The following is an 18245-nucleotide window of genomic DNA, read 5'->3' on the forward strand; positions in this document are numbered from 1 at the left end:
TGAGGGAAGTGAAGAGAGGAGTGGAGAGAATGAGAGCGGAGGAAATATTTATGGGGAGAGACGGAGGGAGAGAGATGGGAAGGAAGGGAGGTAGAGACAGAGAGATGGAGGAAGAGATAAAAAGTTGAAGAAGAGGGGTGGGCTGTGAGGATGGACAGAATCACAGGAGAGTGATGAAGAGGGAGAGAGAGAGGGAGTGGCAAGGACTATGGAGGGAGAGAAAGAGGAGGGGAAGTATAGAGAGAAGTGAAGGTGGAGAGGGTGAGAAAGAAAGAGAGAGAGTGATTGGGAGAGAAAGTCAGAGAGGGATGGTGAGAGAGTGAAAGAAGGACTGGGAGACAAAACTGGAAAGAGGGAGGTATAGAGAGGAGTAAAGAAGGTAGGGAGGGTGAGAAAGAAAGACAGAAAGGGAGGGAGAGGGATGGTGAGAGAGAAAAAGAAGCACAGGGAGACAAAACAGGAGAGAGGGAGGTTTAGAGAAGAGTAAAGAAGATGGAGAGGGTGAGAAAAAACAAAGAGAGTGAAAGAAAGAGGGAGAGAGTGAGTGAGTGGGGAGAGAGAAAGTCAGAGAGAAATGGTGGGAGAGAGAAAGAAAGACAGTGAGACAAAACATGAGAGAGGGAGGTTTAGAAAGGAGTAAAGAAGGTGGAGAGGGTGAGAAAGAACAAAATAAAGAGAGTAAGTGGGGAGAGAGAAAGTCTGAGAGAGGGATGGTGGGAGAGCGAAAGAAGGACAGTGAGACAAAACTGGAGAGAGGGAGGTTTAGAGAAGAGTAAAGAAGATGGAGAGGGTGAGAAAGAACAAAAAAAAGAGAGAGAGAGTGAGAGAATCAGTGAGTGGGGAGAGAGAAAGTGGGAGAGAGGGATGGGCTGTGGAGGTGGCTCTTCTGGGACGCGACAGAGGATAGACGGACGCAGACGGAGCCACAGACGGAGGAGAGGAGAGAAGGAGTCGAGACAGAGGATAGAGGATAGACGATAGACAGAGCTGCAGACGGAGGAGAGAAGGAGCCATGCCCAATTTCAGCGGGACCTGGAAAATGAAAAGCAGTGAGAATTTTGACGAACTGCTCAAAGCTCTGGGTGAGAAAAAGATGGAAATTATTTTGTTTTTTGTTTTGTTTTTTCAGGGTATTTTAAAAGGGGACTACACAGAGGAAAGGGTCCGGAAGATACTAGAAAAGCTTTGGAGTAGGGATGTAACAATAATCAAAATATCATGATATTGTATCATCAAAAGTCTCATAATAATATCGTGGACCGTCACAATATATCGAATCTCAAGTTTCTTTGCTTAAATTCATTGTTTTAGTGCAGCAACAGCTAAAAACTAGTGAGAACTACATAGACCATGATGCTTTGCTCTGTTTCAGTCCAATCTACATGCTGAAATAATCATTATAAACACTTTGAAATCTTTATTTTTTTGGGTTATGACGAAAAAGTAACATTCACAATTTTGTAAATATATATTTTTTGCCTTCACAAAATATCGCAATAAATATCATACCGTGGATATCGTGAGAATATCGTATCAAGAGATTTGGATATCCTTACATCTCTAGTGCTGAGTAATTTTGTCACAGTGCTAAAATTTCAAACTCTATTTATTTAGACTTGATACATGATACCACAATGATACTAAAAAAAACCCAAAAAAACACTTTTTAATTACATGTGTCCTTTATATCTGTGTGTAATCCCTCAGTGGATCTGGTAGGTTCTATAGTGTCCATACTACAGTAGTCTATGTGCTCTTATACTTGTTCTGATACAGCTCAGCATCATTCTAAATCAGACCTGGGCATTGTGCAGCTCCCGAGCCACATACAGCTCTTTAATTGACTCTGACCGGTCCATTTAAGCTCATTTGGAATTACAAAATAAACATATTTTATAATTTTACCTCATACATGGACTAAAGCTGCATTGTTTTTATTTTAGAAGTGTTTTTTTAATTGACATTTTTGTAAGGCGGCCTCACTTTTTCATTGCTTTGTCATAACATAAACTCTTACCTGTCTGAGCAGCTCGTCAAAACAATGATATTTACAGCTTTTTATACAGAAATACAATTTTAATTATGCAGAATTGAGTTAAGCATTTTGGCTCAGTCCTCCACAATATTTTCTGTTTCTCATGTGGCCCCATGGAAAAAAGAATTGCCCACCCCTGCTCTAAAGCGATTCAGGAAAGCTTCATTTGTGTCCTGTGAATGTGGGTGACCACATATGAGGCTCTGCCCAGTGTCTCTCACCCATCTGACCACATCTCTGTAGTCTGTGACCTGCTCTGGAGCCCCCAAAACAAACAATAACACCTGAAAATACATAATACACATTATCAGATACCTGTTCAAATGCTCAAATTTTCGATTTGTAACTTAATTTTTGATACTTTTGACAACCTTATCCAGAAGAGAAAACTGAAATCCAAACTACAGAACTAATGCAGGGATCTCATACATTTCAGAACATGTTTGTAGAAGTCTAAATAATAAAAGTCTAAAGTAGATACAGAAGGCTACAGAAGCAGGTTAGTGTAGGATAAATGTCGATGAGTTTGAAAGAAAAAGCTTTTTTTTTTGAGGTGCAGGAAGTGGAATAGTTTAATCAAAAGAATCGTTGTAGTTAACTCACAAGTACTATTATTATTACTATTATGTATATCTTTTTTTTTTTCTCTGTGCTATCCAAGTTGTTCTTGTTGCTTGCTGACCACCGAATTCTTGGCATCATCTTTTGTAAACAGGGTTAGACATTCTTAAGTGATTTTTGAACAGCTTCAGTCATAGTTTTATGTGAAATGTAACAGAATATTAAGTACCTGACTGAAGAAAATAAACAACTACTACTACTACTAATAATAATAATAAACTACAGGGTTACAATTACAGACACTACAATTCACAATATTTAACTTACTAAATGATTTCACCAATTTTGTATTGATTAAAAGGACAGTGTAGATTTTGTTTTCACAGACATGTGAAACATGTCATTTGGGGCTTTGAAAGAGCCGTGCAGGGTTCAGATTTGGGTCATATTTGTCATCTTAATAATTCATAACACATGGCTACTGTACGATATAGAGACTAGAGGGTTTTATTGTTTGAAGATTTAGATTTGGGTACGTTTAAGCCAAATTATTTTAAGCATATTGCGGTGTTGATTTGATACACAATTATTACCAAAATAGAAGAATACCAAGAGCAACTATATATTTATATAAAAACTAGAGGAAATAGAACAAGAAAACATATAGTGAGACAAATTGCAGTTTTGTTTTCGTCAATAAAATCATACTGATATTTATTTCTTCATTATAGCGTACCCCTAATGTATCTTAAATCCAGATTTATTTGAAAGGTCTACACCAGTGAGTATAAAGGAATGCCACAGATTTGCCAAAATCATTTTAAAATCCTACACGCCCTTTTGGTATTTTCGTTTCCAATTCGAATTCTATGGTAGTTATTTGTACTTCCAAAAGGATTAGATGTTTTTGTAACTGCTGATGTTTCAACAGTGAATCAAGCTGATTGTGGACATTTATTTAAAATGTGTCGCTCAATTTTAGATGGTCCAATATGTCCAATAACAGACTGATAGATAAACAAATAAAGAGATAGACAGACAGATAGAGAAATAGATAGGGAGATAGACAGATAGACAAATAGACAGACATATACTTTATTGATCCTGAAGGAAATTCTATTTTCTGCACCAAAAACGAAACATAATACTATTAAAACTACTACTACTGCTACTACTACTAATAATAATAATAACAGAGCAGTCCATTTCGTGCTTTAATCATTTATAGTGATGCGTTTACAGGTGAATGGCGTGTGGGACAAAGCACTTCCAGAATGTGTCCATGGAGCTGGACTGGGACATAAGCTTATTCGTTTTGATGTTGTGGCTGATAGCGGATCATTTTTGCATCATGTTTATCAAGGCCCACAGACTGAAGTCCAGTTGTAGTTAGGTTTACAAATGGACTTTTCACTTTTGTGAAAATCATCACAAAATGTATTCAGGGATATAATATACAATACAATACAAGGGCAATATCTTAGGAACAAAAAGATGCACCTCTTTTAATGGAAATAAAATCTTTAGCCTACAGAGGGCTTCATTTATAGACACCCTGAAAATTCAAATGAAATAACGATGTGGCAGACAGGTCCATTTTGCTAAACTTTATTTCTGCAACTCAAAATGCTTGTCAACATCCTGTGTGTCCCCCATGTGCTCGTCTGCATGTTTGACAACATCGTGGCTCGCTTCTAGTGAGACAACAGATTGTGTTTTGTGGGATGTCCTCCCAGATCTAAGGGCATCACTGAGCTCCTGTAGAGTCTGAGGAGCAACCTGGCGGCATCTGATGGACCCAAACGTAATGTCCCAGAGGTGTTCTTTAACTGTATTCATAAAAGGCTTCACAACCACGTAAGACATAATACACAGAAGATAAAATATAAAACACAGAAAATGTCAAAAAAAAAAAGATGCACACATAAAAACCGAAGACCATTCATAAAAAGGCCTGACGATAAAAGAGGGGCTTAAAAAGTGATTTAAAAGATGGTGCTAAATCTGTGTATCATTCGTTCATTCGTTTTTCAAAATAAAAAATAAATGAATGACAAAAATAAGTGTCTAATTTTAAACAAATCCCCGTGACAAGGCTTACAAATCCTCGGTCGATGCTGCTGACTCTGAAACAGTGACAACGTTAAATGATGGTAAAAGAAGTAGTTTTATATATATATATATATATATATATATATATATATATATATATATATATATATATATATATGTATATATATATATATATATATATGTGTATATATATATATGTATATATATGTGTGTGTGTGTGTATATATATATATATATATATATATATATATATATATATATATACATATATATAAACTTTGTTTTTATTACTTTTAAGTAACATTTCAAAACACACAAAAAACAATATAAAAATCAAAACCAAAGTAACAACAGTCTGGAGTTACAGGTTCTTATTTAAACATGCATTTAAACATACAACTTTTCCCATTGCTCATCGTATTTGTACCTTTCAGTTTAAGATTATATGTTATTCTTTCCATCAATGAAATATTCTCCACAATCCTGATCCAGTCTTGTTGTGCAGGTGGATCTGGTTGCAACCAACTCTTTGTAATTCCCTTTTTAGTTGGGGCTAAAACAGTTTTTGTCAAATATCATCCTTCCTTACTACATCTGATATATTTCCCAGATACATCACAAGACAAGTGTTTGGAATTCCATATCCCAGAATACTAGTTAAAGTTGTGGATGGTAAAAGAACTTTTTACCAATGTCCTTTTCTACATTTTCTGGATTGTAAAGACAAACCATTCAGAATATTAATGTAAACAAATGTAAATAAATTTAAAATATTGAAGAAAAAAAGTATTCCCTACAGATTACATAAGATTACAAAAGACGAATACACAAATGTTGAACTTGATCATTTCTATTTCCAAGACCCAAGAGCTCATCAGCATTTTCACAGTATTCCTTTCAGCTGTCCCCATCTGTATTAAATATTATTGGCTTGTTGACCATGGCGTTGTCATCTGAAACTCCGTCATTGGTTTAACTAAGCGTGTTATTCATATTTCAGTTTTTTCTTTGTCTTAGTTTCTTTTTCAGCTCTTAAAAGTACATTCCAGAGGTCTCCATCTATTGTGTCCATTGAACACAAGCAGAAGTTACATTTTAAGTAAAGATTGCAGCGTCTTCGTCATCTCAGTCCAGTGTTTATCGGACGATCCCAAAACACGTGGTAACAACGATGGGCTCCCCGGCAACCGTAGTTTCTTCAGCAACACAGATTTTTGTCATTATGGGACAGATTTACCAACATTTGCAACATTTCTCTGACAACGCATAGCCACAATTTAAAGAATGTTTCACAGTGTGGTATTAAATCTTTCTATCTTCATGGAGACCAAACCAGACCAAGTTACAGGTCAGATCTGTGGAGAAGCGACCCTGTTCACAGTCAGAATGCTTGTGTTTAGAGGTATTTTTGAGCTTTTAAACCACCTGTAATTGAATAAATGTAAAGTAGAGCTGTTTAATGTCACACTGTGGAACATTCCAGGCAGAGAAATTATATCACCATAGAAAAAAACAAGTGATGAACCCAAAACCCAAAAGTTACACGATGCACCTTTGTACCATAGTACCAAGAAAGCCTCAGAATATAGTTACTAGTTATTTAGAGGTGCACTCTGCAACTTTTCTGGTGGAGATTCTGCCACCTGCTTGTCATCATGGAGATGTTATTGCTTTGCCTGGAATGTTCCATGGTGTGGCATTAAATAAATCTGTCTGGCATTTATTCATAGTGGGTGTTTCTATTTCTCAAAAATACAATAATTCTTTGTGTGAGCAGGGGCCACAGATCTGAACTGTAATGTAGCGTAGTTCTGTAACCTGCTCTTCTCTCTTGTGATATATGCGTTTAATCCAGGGGTGTCAAACATATGGCCCGGGGGCTGGATCCGGCCCTCCAATACTTTGAATCTGGCCCTCGGCTGATTTTCTACTAAAATATTTAAATTATATTTTCTATTAAAATATTGGTAATTTTCTGCGCAGCTGAGCATAGTAGCATCTCCAGCGCCTCTGTGCGTGGCCGCCTCCTACCAGAGCAGCACAAATGAAGACTTGCCTCTTTCCAAACGCTTTTAAAGGACAATCGTTTTGACTGTTGACCGTGACACCCTCATCAGCAAAATGTCAAAAATGAGAGAAGTGGTCGCCGAGTGCAGGATTTTTCAAGAAAAATTGACTTATTCCTAAAACATTTTGTTGAAATTGCATTTTTCTTAAGTTTCAGGTTGTTCATAAGATTATAATATTTTGTAAAAGAAAGAGTTCATCAGTTAAAAAATATTTCTGTAATAGATTTGTGTTTCTCTGCACAAATATTTGAACTTATTGTTATTTTTGGGGTAAATATGACATGAGTTTTCTGATCCGGCTCCTTTGGGATCAAAGTAAGTTGGATACGGCCCCCGGACCAAAATGAGTTTGACAACCTTGCACTAGACGGTTTGCAAGAACCCCAGAAGTTGTAAACCACGCACTGACCAAGAAGAAGAGAAGAGCTGTGACTCCATGACTCGGTCCCTTTTTTGTGGTACAGCGTAACAGTAAACAAAGCGGTCTAGATGGATGTAGATGAAGACAAACATTCTGTGTTGGCAACAATTTAAAGTTGAAACAAAGAGAATGTTTGAATTGATCAAGGGGAAAGATATTATTGTTCTTCTTCCTACGGGATTTGGGAAAAGCTTAATATACCAGTTATCCCCGTTATCAGCGTATTACATACGTCACGACCAAATAGCACTGACTGGTTGAATTTACAAAAAGTGCCCACCTACCATCAAGTGAACGAATCCTTACACTGCGAGGTCAGACGATTTCCACGATGTGAAACCATCTGATGAATCAGGCTAATTGAAATCGGAATTGAAAAAGTCAGAAGGGTGCATCCCTAATAACATTTTATATCTTAGCAATTGGAAAATAAAAACCCTGAAAATGTTGCTGGAATCTTAGACCCATTAACAATCCACATCACCTCAGTCAAACTAATGAATGCGTCTGCCTGAACTATACCCCCGTGATTCTAATAAGCTCTGTGATCGACTGTTTGTAGCTTTCGGCCTAATCACTTTTCCAGCCTGTGCTCAGATCTGCAGCAGCCCGAGCGTGAGCGCCACATTCCTCCCTCTCATCACCCTGTCATCTGCTCGGCCACGTTCCCCACATCTGCAGATAACAAGAAGTCTCTCTTTACGGATAAAACCACATGTCTCCTGCCACTGACAGCTCGGCCCATTCGTCTGCACAGACACAGGGAGTGTACGATAGACGTTCAACCCACACACATGCACATGCCCTCCCCAGGATCCGGAGCAGGTCTGGAGGTGTGAGGAGGTGCAGGAGGCAAGGGCAGGAGGGAAAGTCGATGTGTAGTTTTGAGGACGTTTTGGGATTCAGGTCTGGAGCAGGTTCTGTGCTTTAGTTGTGTTTTGTGTGTTGTCTGAAAATGAAAAAAGTCAGGGTGAGAATTAGTTTTGTATTTCATGGAATGGTGAAATTTTATGTTTATAATTTAGAACTTGAAACTAAATCATCTTTTTGCATAGCAAAGATGCCAAAATAGTTGTGGATGAGAAGCCCTAGTGTTGATTGATGTTCGAACAGTTTGTATTTTTTGATTTTCCTGTAAAGTTACCAGAATGCTGAATGGTCACATTTATTTTCTTCACTTTACAAGGAACCACACACATTCACCAGGGTTCACAGATACTGGGACTGAGGCAGGTTAAGGGTCTTAGGACACAGCAGCAGTCAACACCTGCGGGAGCTGTGATTAGACTCCCAGCCTCTGGATCAGTGGACCCAGCTTTATTCAGTGAGCTGATTCTGGGGACTGGCCCAAAATCACTGTCTGATTGATCCACAAACCTATTTGTCAACCATTGTTTTAATGTGCTATTTCTTCTCTTTATAACAGCAGTTTTCAATAGATGAGGCCCACCTCCCCTGGGGGGCAACAAAGAGCCACTGGGGAGGCGTGACACACACGGACTAAACCAGGACTGAACCAGGACTAAACCAGGACTGAACTAGGATTAAAACAGGACTAAACCAGAACTGAACCAGGACTGAGTGTCGGGATGGGCCCGGAGGTGCACCTGCACAGACCATCGAGTGACCGCAGGAGAAAGGACTGGCACAGAGCTCCGCGCCTCACAGAGCGAAGTGCCAGCATCGCCCGATCAAGCTTTGCAGACAACCTGCTCCACAGACTCAGGGTTCTCCCTCTCTCTCTCTGAAGTCCAAGATTAGTCCTGGTCTAGTCCTGACTTAGACTTGGTTTAGTCCTGGTTTCGTTGTCCTACTGATGTTCAGTGATGTTAAAAATAGCCTCAATTAGGCCTGCATGAAGTTGGAAATTATCTGCTGTTGCAAAAATCATTTATGAACTTTAAAAGAAAAGCACATCTACCTGGAGCATCAGCCTAATGTAGAGGATTTAGGGTGATGGTCTGTATTTTGTTCTTATCCTGGTCTTACTCTTTCTTAACTCTGAGCCCCATCTGTAAACAGTGTCCTGTGTGTGCTCCTAAGGTGTGAACGCGATGCTTCGTAAAGTGGCCGGAGCCGCAGCCTCCAAACCCCACGTGGAGATCAGGCAGAGCGGAGAACATTTCTACATTAAGACCTCCACCACCGTGCGCACCACCGAGATCAACTTCACCATCGGGGAGGAGTTCAACGAGGAGACGGTGGACGGACGCAAGTGCAGGGTAAGTCCCAGGGTCCCTGAGGTGAAACACGTGGGTGGGATCATTCATAGACGACTCCTGTCGAATAAGGATGCACTGACCCTGCTTTTTCAGTTCTGATACCCATGTTGATACTGTTGCTTTAAGTATCTGCCAGTACTCGATATTAACCGATACTTGATATTAACCGATAAAAGTGCAGAGACTGAAAACAGGATTTATTTCCTTAAAACAAATAAAATGCCACAAAACTGATCCAAATGTAGCTGTTAAAGGTGAACTGTGTAACTTTTCGTTTCTTCGGTTGGGGGTCACCTGCCTGTTTCTATAGAGATGTCATTGCTCTGTCTGGAATGTTCCAGTGTGACATTAAACAGCTCTAACTTAAAGCTGTGCAATTAATTGAATTTTGATTGCGATTTCCATTTGTGTGTCAGATGATCTTATATTTATTTTCAGTTTGAAAGTTCAGTTTTGAAAGTGTTTTTGTTTTTTTTTTGAGAGAGAGAGAGAGAGAAAGGCTGAATAAATGCATCGTGTAACTAAAAAAATCATCGTTTGAATAATCATGATTTCAATACTGACCAAAATAATCGTGATAATGAGTTTAACTTAGATTTTATTTGCAAATTGTTTTTTGGCTTAAAAATACCTAGAAAAACAACATTCTGACTGTGAGCGGGGTCGCCTCTCCACAGATCTGACCTATTACTTGGTCTGGTTTAGTCTCCATTCCAGACAAAGCAATAACATCTCCACGACGTAAAGCATTTGACCGATCCTCCACGAGAAAAGTTACGCAATGCAGCTTTAATTTAACAAAATATTATCCAACCAGAATATCTGAACCACTATTTGGAAACCGATATCCGACTGTTGCAAATTTTTCAATATCGGCGTGGATATCCATTACCAGTATCATATCAGAGCGTCTCTACTCTGAATTATGTTTTGAATTGTGTTGCTATGGCTCTAATTTTGCACATAACAGAGCAGTACAAGTTGATATATTTATTCTTAGACAAACGCAGAGGGGTCAGCAGGTCACAGTCTCAGTGTTATTGAAAGGAAACATGTCTCTGCAGAGTCTGGCCACGTGGGAGACAGAAAACAAGATCTACTGCTCCCAGGTTCTACTGAGCGGCTCCGGGCCCAAGACCTACTGGAGCCGCGAGCTGAGAGGGGACGAGCTGCAGCTGGTCAGTCGCTTCACACGCCACATATGGATCACGTACACTACACGACTGCAGCTTTTTACAATACATCTCATTTGTTTTTGGTCAATTACACGACCGGTCAAAAATTTGGACACACCCGCTCAGTCGTCTTTCTTTGTCTGTTTACTACATCTTACATTTTATAGACATAAGGAAGACAGATGAAGCAAGACACATCCAATTATGCAGTAAAGAAAAAAATATTTAATAAATGAATTCAGTGTTTTTTATATTTTAGTTTCAGATCCTTAAAGTAAACAACCTTTGCTTTGTTAACAGTGCTGCAAACCCATTGGCATTCTCTCAGTGAGCTTTGTGGGAAAGCTGGCCAATGGGTCTTAGTAGGAGGCAGACTTCAACAAAAAAGTGTCATTGAGAAGACAAAATTAATTACACTAACACTGGAAGTTGATTTTAATCTAAATTAATTACAAATTAACTGTTAACGCAGGTAAACAGAAAATAAATAACTTAAATTATATCAAACCAAATGCAGCAACCCTACTGCACAGAAGTCATTCACCAATTGACAAAACCTGCTTTTATACCTCCCCCAGGTAAGTACCATATTCCTTTGACAGGTAACATGTGTACATGTACCTTTAGCAATATTCAAAGTGGGCATTTTAAATTATGAGGGCCTATGTCCCTTTAAACAGTGTTTAAACTAAACTAAACACTAAAATATATAAACAAAATACACAAAACAATGAAACAAAAAGGAACTGAAAGCAGTTCTCCCCTCCAAATGGTCTGACCCACAACCCTCCCCCAGAGACTTTAAATATGTTCAATGTAGGGCACGCCCCCTTCTTTGTTTCCAGACCCTGTGGAGCTGTAGGTAAGTACAGTGAACATGGATGCAAATGAACATATGAAGTATTTAAATTAACAATGTGTGCATGATAATTTAACTAAAGAACCCAGAATTATATGTAACTGTTTAGTTGGATATGGTAAATTATAGGCAATTAACACATCTGCGAAATCAAACAAATTAACGGCAAAGGAGAAATTTAATTTGTTAACTGGACAAATGGTAACAAATTAATGTTAGAATGAGACAAAGGGTCACTTTGTCAGCAGCTTCATGATTAAGTCTCCTGAAATGGTTTTCACTTCACAGCTGTGCCTTGTCAAGGTCAAAAGCAGAGATAAAAGCAAAAGGTGGCTATTTTTATTTTTATTTTTTAAACAAATCTAAAACATCTAAAAGTGATATAATATGTGCAGGAATCCCAGTTTAGCCCATCGGTTACAAATGTTGAGTTTTCTTTAGGACATAAATGTCTCTGAGTGACGTGCACAGACACACTCGTGTCTTTCTTCATTCATGTCTCATAAAGAAACCCTTCACTCACTTGATGAGGCCAATCCCGTTTATTTCCCTGAAGCTTTGGCTGCTGATTGTGGAGAATGTGCTCAGTGTTTTTACTCAGATACACAGACCAGTACACAGCCCAGTACACACACCCTGGTCCTCAATTTTTTGTTCCCAATGGGACCCCCCACCTTTGCTGTAAACTGTAAAGACCTCCCTCCGCTGACCCCAAAAAGTTTCTTTGGTGCTGTTTTAGTTTGTCTGTATTATTATCATATAAAATATAAATCAAAAGCAAGTTAATAAAGACTGATGCAGACTTTTCACAGCCTGAGATCATGTCTCTTGACTAGTGTTGCGGAGTTTGTTGCCATCAGTTGAGCGGAAATAACATATAATTTCTGCAAAGATAATAATAATTTTAGAAATATACAAATGAACACAGTTGCAGCACAAAACAGCACAAACTATATTCAAAATTTTTGTAATTAATTTTCTGTCTGTTTTGAGACTATTTAACATTTTGAGGGGCTGGATGACGTCATCAGCCGAAAATAAAACTGCTAAAATCTTAAGAACCATAATCACACAAACAAAATGTTTACCAGCACAAATCAAGCACAAACGAATGACACCATTTTGGATGTTTTAAAACATTTTGATGCTTCCTGGGAGCTGGCTGAACCCTATTTGACCTATAAAAGAATCATTAATATCTTCAAAACCAATGCAGCACAAAACAGCACAAACAAAGCATAAACGACAGACATAGTTTTTGTATAGGTTTGCGTTTGATGGGGGCCAACTTCATGTTTTCTGATCTATGTTCTAATGTTGTTTCCTCATCACAAACATAGTTAAGTTGTGTTTTGCTTCATCCACACACATTTAACACACAAACCCTGTAGATTTACATTTGCATTTTGAGTTTAAGAGATGTAGACAGTGCATGAATGTCATACCGTGGAACATTCCAAAAACACTAACATCTCATTAGAAACTTTAGATGTGGCACATTATTAGACTTCCTGTTGAGTGACAAATGCCAGTAAAAGTGACATAAATTGAACTAGGTCACCTCCAGTTCTAACCGTCTACACCTTCACTTTCACTTTTTTCAGCCCCAAGCACAATCTTGGAGTCTTTGTCTTCTGCTGAGAATATCTTCCCACTATTACACAGAATTAATTATAGGCTGTTGAAACGAGTGTGTCATTTCCGCACAGACTGATTGTTTACCTGATTATTTAAACATTGCTGGAATTCTCACTCCACAAAAATGCGACAGGCGCTTAAGTTTTCCTGGAAAGGTCACGAACAGCATTTGACAAATCTGTTTTCATTCAGTCTACATTACAAAGAATCAAATGCTTACAGGGTCTAGTCACTTATAGAATGTCTTAACGTTCCTGTATTACACAAACTTGACTTTTGTGAGCTTTAAGCCGTGTTAGAATGTTGTTACCTCATCCAAAACATAACTTTGTTTCATTCAACACATTTAAGTCACCCTTTATTATTAGTCTGTCTACATCTCCGAAACTCAAAATGCTCTGCTGCTACATTCTTTTACAGTTAGGGATTTACCGATATCTAAATCTCTCGGTACGATATTTATTGCGATATTTTGGAGAGGCTGATACAATTGTAGATGGAACAATTTTTTGCTTTTGAAATACCTTGACAAGATTTTGGTGTGAATTATTTTCGTCATAATCCCAAGAATTCAAGTAAAAAACATATTTCTTCATGTTGTCTGCACTGAAATGAATCATGGGATATGTAGTTTCTGATGTTTATAAGCTATTGCTACTATAAAACCATGCATTTAGGCAAAGGAACTTGTGATTCGATGTAATGTGACAGTCTACGATATTATTTTGAGACTTTTGACGATACGATATCACGATATCATGATATTTCTGTTATTGTTACATTCTGTTATGTATGACTTTTGAAATCACAACAGAAATAACAACAACAAAAAATTGCCCAAAAAGGAGTGGGAAGAAGAAAACGTATTTAGTCCTACCCCCAGTTCTGATTTAACACAATGAACTTTACATTAGCTCATTTGAACTATTTACAAGTGAGGACAATGAGTAACAGTTATAGTTTGGTAACATAACGATTATCATATTGCAATAATACAAAAGGATATCAAGGATAGTAACAGACAGCAGCTACAAGTACCATATTTTTCAGAATAAAAGTTGCTCCGGAGTATAAGTCGCACCAGCCAAAAAATGTGTAATGAAGAAGAAAAGGTATATAAGTCACACCGGACTATAAGTTGCACTTTTTGGGGGAAATTTATTTTATATAATCAGAGACCAGGAACCGACATTTCATATTGAAAGTCAAGTTATAGTAATAACAATAGAACAGAGAACAACAGACTGTTAATGTCACACATGAACAGTTCTTCAGATAAACTATAGCATAAACAACAGAACAAGCAATCTCTCCATCTCACTCCAAATCACTAAATCCATTCAATACTTCATCCTCGGTGTCACTTCTGAGCAACCCCGCGACCTCTGGAGGTAAACAGAGCGCCGCTTCCTCTTCTGCGTAGCTGTCGTCAGACTCAGCATCATTATTCAATTATTCCGTCCTTTCTGAATCCCCACAGGATGGTTTCGCTGTCACTGAAGTCCAGGCTTTGTCGATTCATCCAGTGACTTCCAGGAAAGTTGCATGGTGCACCTGCCCGGTTGCCGTGAAGCTGTGTTCTCTGTCCCCGGTTTCCACCAGTCCCTCACAAGTTTCTCGCTCACTCCAGACTTTCTTTCTGCTGCTTGCATTGCACAATGACAAAAACAACTATTTTCTTCATTATTTGTCTCCAAAACCAAAATGAAAAAACAGATTTTTCCCGTTTCCATGACCTAACCTGCGATTCCGAACTTTTGGGCCACATATGGACTGAACCAAGACTAAAACAGGACTGAAAAAGGACTAAACTGGTTTCAATCCTGGTCTTAGTCTCAGTCCCAGTCTCGTTCCCGGTCTGGCCCCGGTCTCGGTCCTGGTCTGGTCCCGGTCTAGGTCCCGGTCTCAGGCCTGGTCTCAGTCCTGGTCTCAGTTCTGGTCTAGTCCCGGTTTAAGTCCCAGTCACAGTCTCAGTCCTGGTTCTGGTCTCAGTTCTGATCTGGTCCCGGTCTAATTCCCGGTCACAGTCTCAGTCCTGGTCCTGGTTCTGGTCTCGGTCTCAATCCTGGTCCTGGTTCCGGTCTCAGTCCTGGTCTCAGTTCAGATCTGCTCCCAGTCTAAGTCCCAGTCTCAATCCCTGTTTCAGTCCTGGTTTAGTCCTGTTTTAGTCTTGGTTCAGTCCTAATTCAGTCCTGTTTTAGTCTTAGATCAGTCCTGGTTCTGTCCGTATGTGGCACAAATGTTTGGCACTGGAGTTAAATCACGGAAACGTGATATTTTTTCATTTTGAATTTGGAGACAAATAATGAAGAAAATTGTTGTTTTTTTGTTTTCTTATTTTTGTTTTTATTTTAAAAAACAAATGAACTAACGATACATAGATTCACATCCAGCACTTTTACTTGAGTAGTAGTTTTTCCAAATCATTTTTTACTCTTGACATTACTTCTTGAACCACTAATTGTGCTTCTGCTTGAGTGATATTATTTCAAAGTAGTGTTAAATACATTTTTGGCTGCTCCACCACCTCTGTAAACTCAGGAGGTCGTCTAATTTTCCTATCGATGGCAGCTTGGACTCATCTCGTTGGGTTTTCGTGTGCTAAATGACTTGGCCTCTTATTACCTTCAGTTCAAAGCAGGTTTCCATTTTGCGTAGAGCTGTTCATAAATCGTTATTTAGTGTGTCAGGGCTGTATTTATCTACAGATATTACTGATCGCTGAATGAGTCCCTCCCTGCGCACATGGACCACTTCATCAAACCGCTGGAAATGTCCAGATCAGGGAATTTCCAAAATCAATGGAAGTGTTTGGGAGTATTGTGAGAAGAAACAAACCAGTCTGACAATTATTCACTGTTTTTCCTAAAGAGATGTTATTGCTTTGTCTGGAATATTTCACAGTATGGCATTAAACCTTTCTATCATCACAGAGACCAAATCAGACCAAGTTACAGGTCAGATCTGTGGAGAGGAGGCGACCCTGCTCACAGTCAGAATGTTGTTTTTCTAGGTATTTTTGAGCTATAAAACCACCTGTAATTGAATAAATGTAAGGTAGAGTTGTTTAATGTCATACTGTGGAACATACCAGGCAGAGCAATGACTTTCTATCGCCATAGAAACAAGCAGGTGATGGATTGTCCACCAGAAAAGTTGTGTGTCTCACCCCAGTACAGATATATTGTAGAAGCAGCTCTTGAGGTCAAAATAAGTCTACCGTGTGTTTCTGCATTTAATTATGAGGCGTTTTATTGTCTAATAATCTGGAAGTGCGCGTTGGCATGCTTGTGTTTGTTTGCTTTAGCAGAGATGTGGTGGAGTAGCCAAGCAGAAGTACAGGGAGGTACAAAGTGGTGTAAGAAATGAGCCAAGTCAGAGAAAAAAGTATTTGGGAAAAGTACTACTCAATTAAGAGTAATTTAGAGACTGTTGGGAGGCAACAACTGATTTATATTTTGAAGTTGATGTAATTTGAAGGACAAAATATTAAATAATGTACAAAATCAGGTGTTTTCAGGTCAGACATGAAAATGAGAAAAAAAACATGAAACACAAATGTTCAAAGTTCAAATCATTTCATATTGTCACATAAAGCTTTTGTCACGTGTAAACTTACTCACAGTGTGAAGATGAACCAAGTAAGTAGTTATTGTTACTTCAGTAAAACTATTACTCAATGAGAAGTAAAAGTATGCTGCTAGAAAAGAACTGAAGTAAATGTAATTATCATATTTATCGGACTGTGTCGCTCCAGAGTATAAGTCCCACCAGCCAAAAAATGTGTAATGAAGAAGAAAATAACATATATAAGTCACATTAGACTATAAGTTGCACTTTTGGAACTGTATTTTATAAAATCAGGGACCAGGAACCGACATTTCCTGTTGAAAGTCAAGTTCTAGTAATAACAATAGAAGAGAGACTAACAGACTTTTAATGTCACATATGAACAGTTCTTCAGATAAATATAACATAAACAACAGAACAGAACAAATTTACCAAACTCTCCATCTCACTCCAAATCACTAAATCCATTCAGTTCTTCATCCTCGGTGTCACTTCTGAGCAACTTGGCGACCTCTGGATGTAAACGGAGCGTCACTTCCTCTTCTGTGTAGCTGTCGTCAGACTCAGCATCAGCTCCAGTTAGAATTATTCCGGCCTTTCTGAATCCCAACAGGATGGTTTAGGTTGTCTTTATAAGTTTGTTTAAATGTTATATTTTCAGTGGTACAGAAGTAATGGTGCGATCGACTGACATGATACAGACAGGACAGAGGCTCTTTCTGGAGGAGACATGTGCAGTAGAGTGAAGTGACAGTGGTACAAGAGTAACAGGAGCAGCAGATACTGACACACAAGATTAAAGAGCCCTCTCAAGGCTTCAGTGTGATCATTTTAATATATACAGTAAGTTGCACCGGAGTATAGGTCACAGGAAACACCCAAACCATGAAAAAAGTGCAACTAATCATCCGAAAAATCAGGTAAGTAAAAAAAATCACAAAATTGACTGGTCTCTGAGTGGTGAAAAGCGTTTTTAATCTGTAGTATCTAGTGTGAGCTGCTTCTACAGTATATCTGTACTCGTTTTGCTCAAATACATGAGACAAAATCAAAAGCTGTGTGGACGCGGGGCCCCCTTGTGGACGCGGGCCCCTCTGCGTGTGCATGTCTCACTCAGAAACAGCCTTCAGACATCCATTACAGGTCTATCATTTATTCTGCGCGTGTGTCTGTTTTGGACTTTTCTATTCCATTTCAATCGCCGCCGTATTGATTTATGAATGACAAACGCGGGCTTGGCGAGGGCCCGGGCGCCTCGGGGAGCGGGGCCCGGTGGACATTATCCGGCTGTGATGGCGGGTCTGGCGGTGATTGGCCCCATGGATCATACGCTGCGAGCCGGAGAGCGCCGTTTGATATGTCCCCGGGCCCCGCTCCTAATGATGACGGGTGGGCGCGGGGGCCGGGCCGCAGCACCCGTGGGAGACGCATAAATCTGGGTGAAGCGCGCGCACCCAACCATGTCCCATCCAACACCGTGACAGGCTTTATATGAGCTCACTCCCAGCTGGGGCTCACGAGGTGCCGCGGAGTTCAGGAAAAGACAACACAACGGAGCGGAGAGAAGAAATGGAATGTTCCGTAGAGAATCTTTAAAGACCGATTTTTAGGATTCTCTCATT

General features: G+C 39.1%; 1 protein-coding gene across 2 annotated transcripts in view; it reads left to right on the top strand.

Moving 5' to 3' along the window:
* Positions 1-18245, top strand: part of LOC110153566 (cellular retinoic acid-binding protein 1) — a 22987-nt gene continuing 4742 nt past the window's right edge. Inside the window, exons 1-3 of one of the 2 annotated variants that reach the window (XM_020917471.2) lie at positions 1-1082; positions 9203-9381; positions 10446-10559. In XM_020917471.2, coding sequence (XP_020773130.1) covers positions 1013-1082; positions 9203-9381; positions 10446-10559 — 363 coding nt within the window. In that variant the 5' untranslated portion in view covers positions 1-1012. Of the gene's footprint in view, positions 1083-8121; positions 9119-9202; positions 9382-10445; positions 10560-18245 lie in introns of those variants that run through there. The other variant, XM_055154492.1, reaches the window with a different exon arrangement.

The sequence above is a fragment of the Boleophthalmus pectinirostris genome, unplaced genomic scaffold, assembly GCF_026225935.1.
Source record: "Boleophthalmus pectinirostris isolate CB_2022bp ecotype Guang Dong unplaced genomic scaffold, ASM2622593v1 HiC_scaffold_19, whole genome shotgun sequence".
Taxonomy (NCBI): Eukaryota; Metazoa; Chordata; class Actinopteri; order Gobiiformes; family Gobiidae; genus Boleophthalmus; species Boleophthalmus pectinirostris.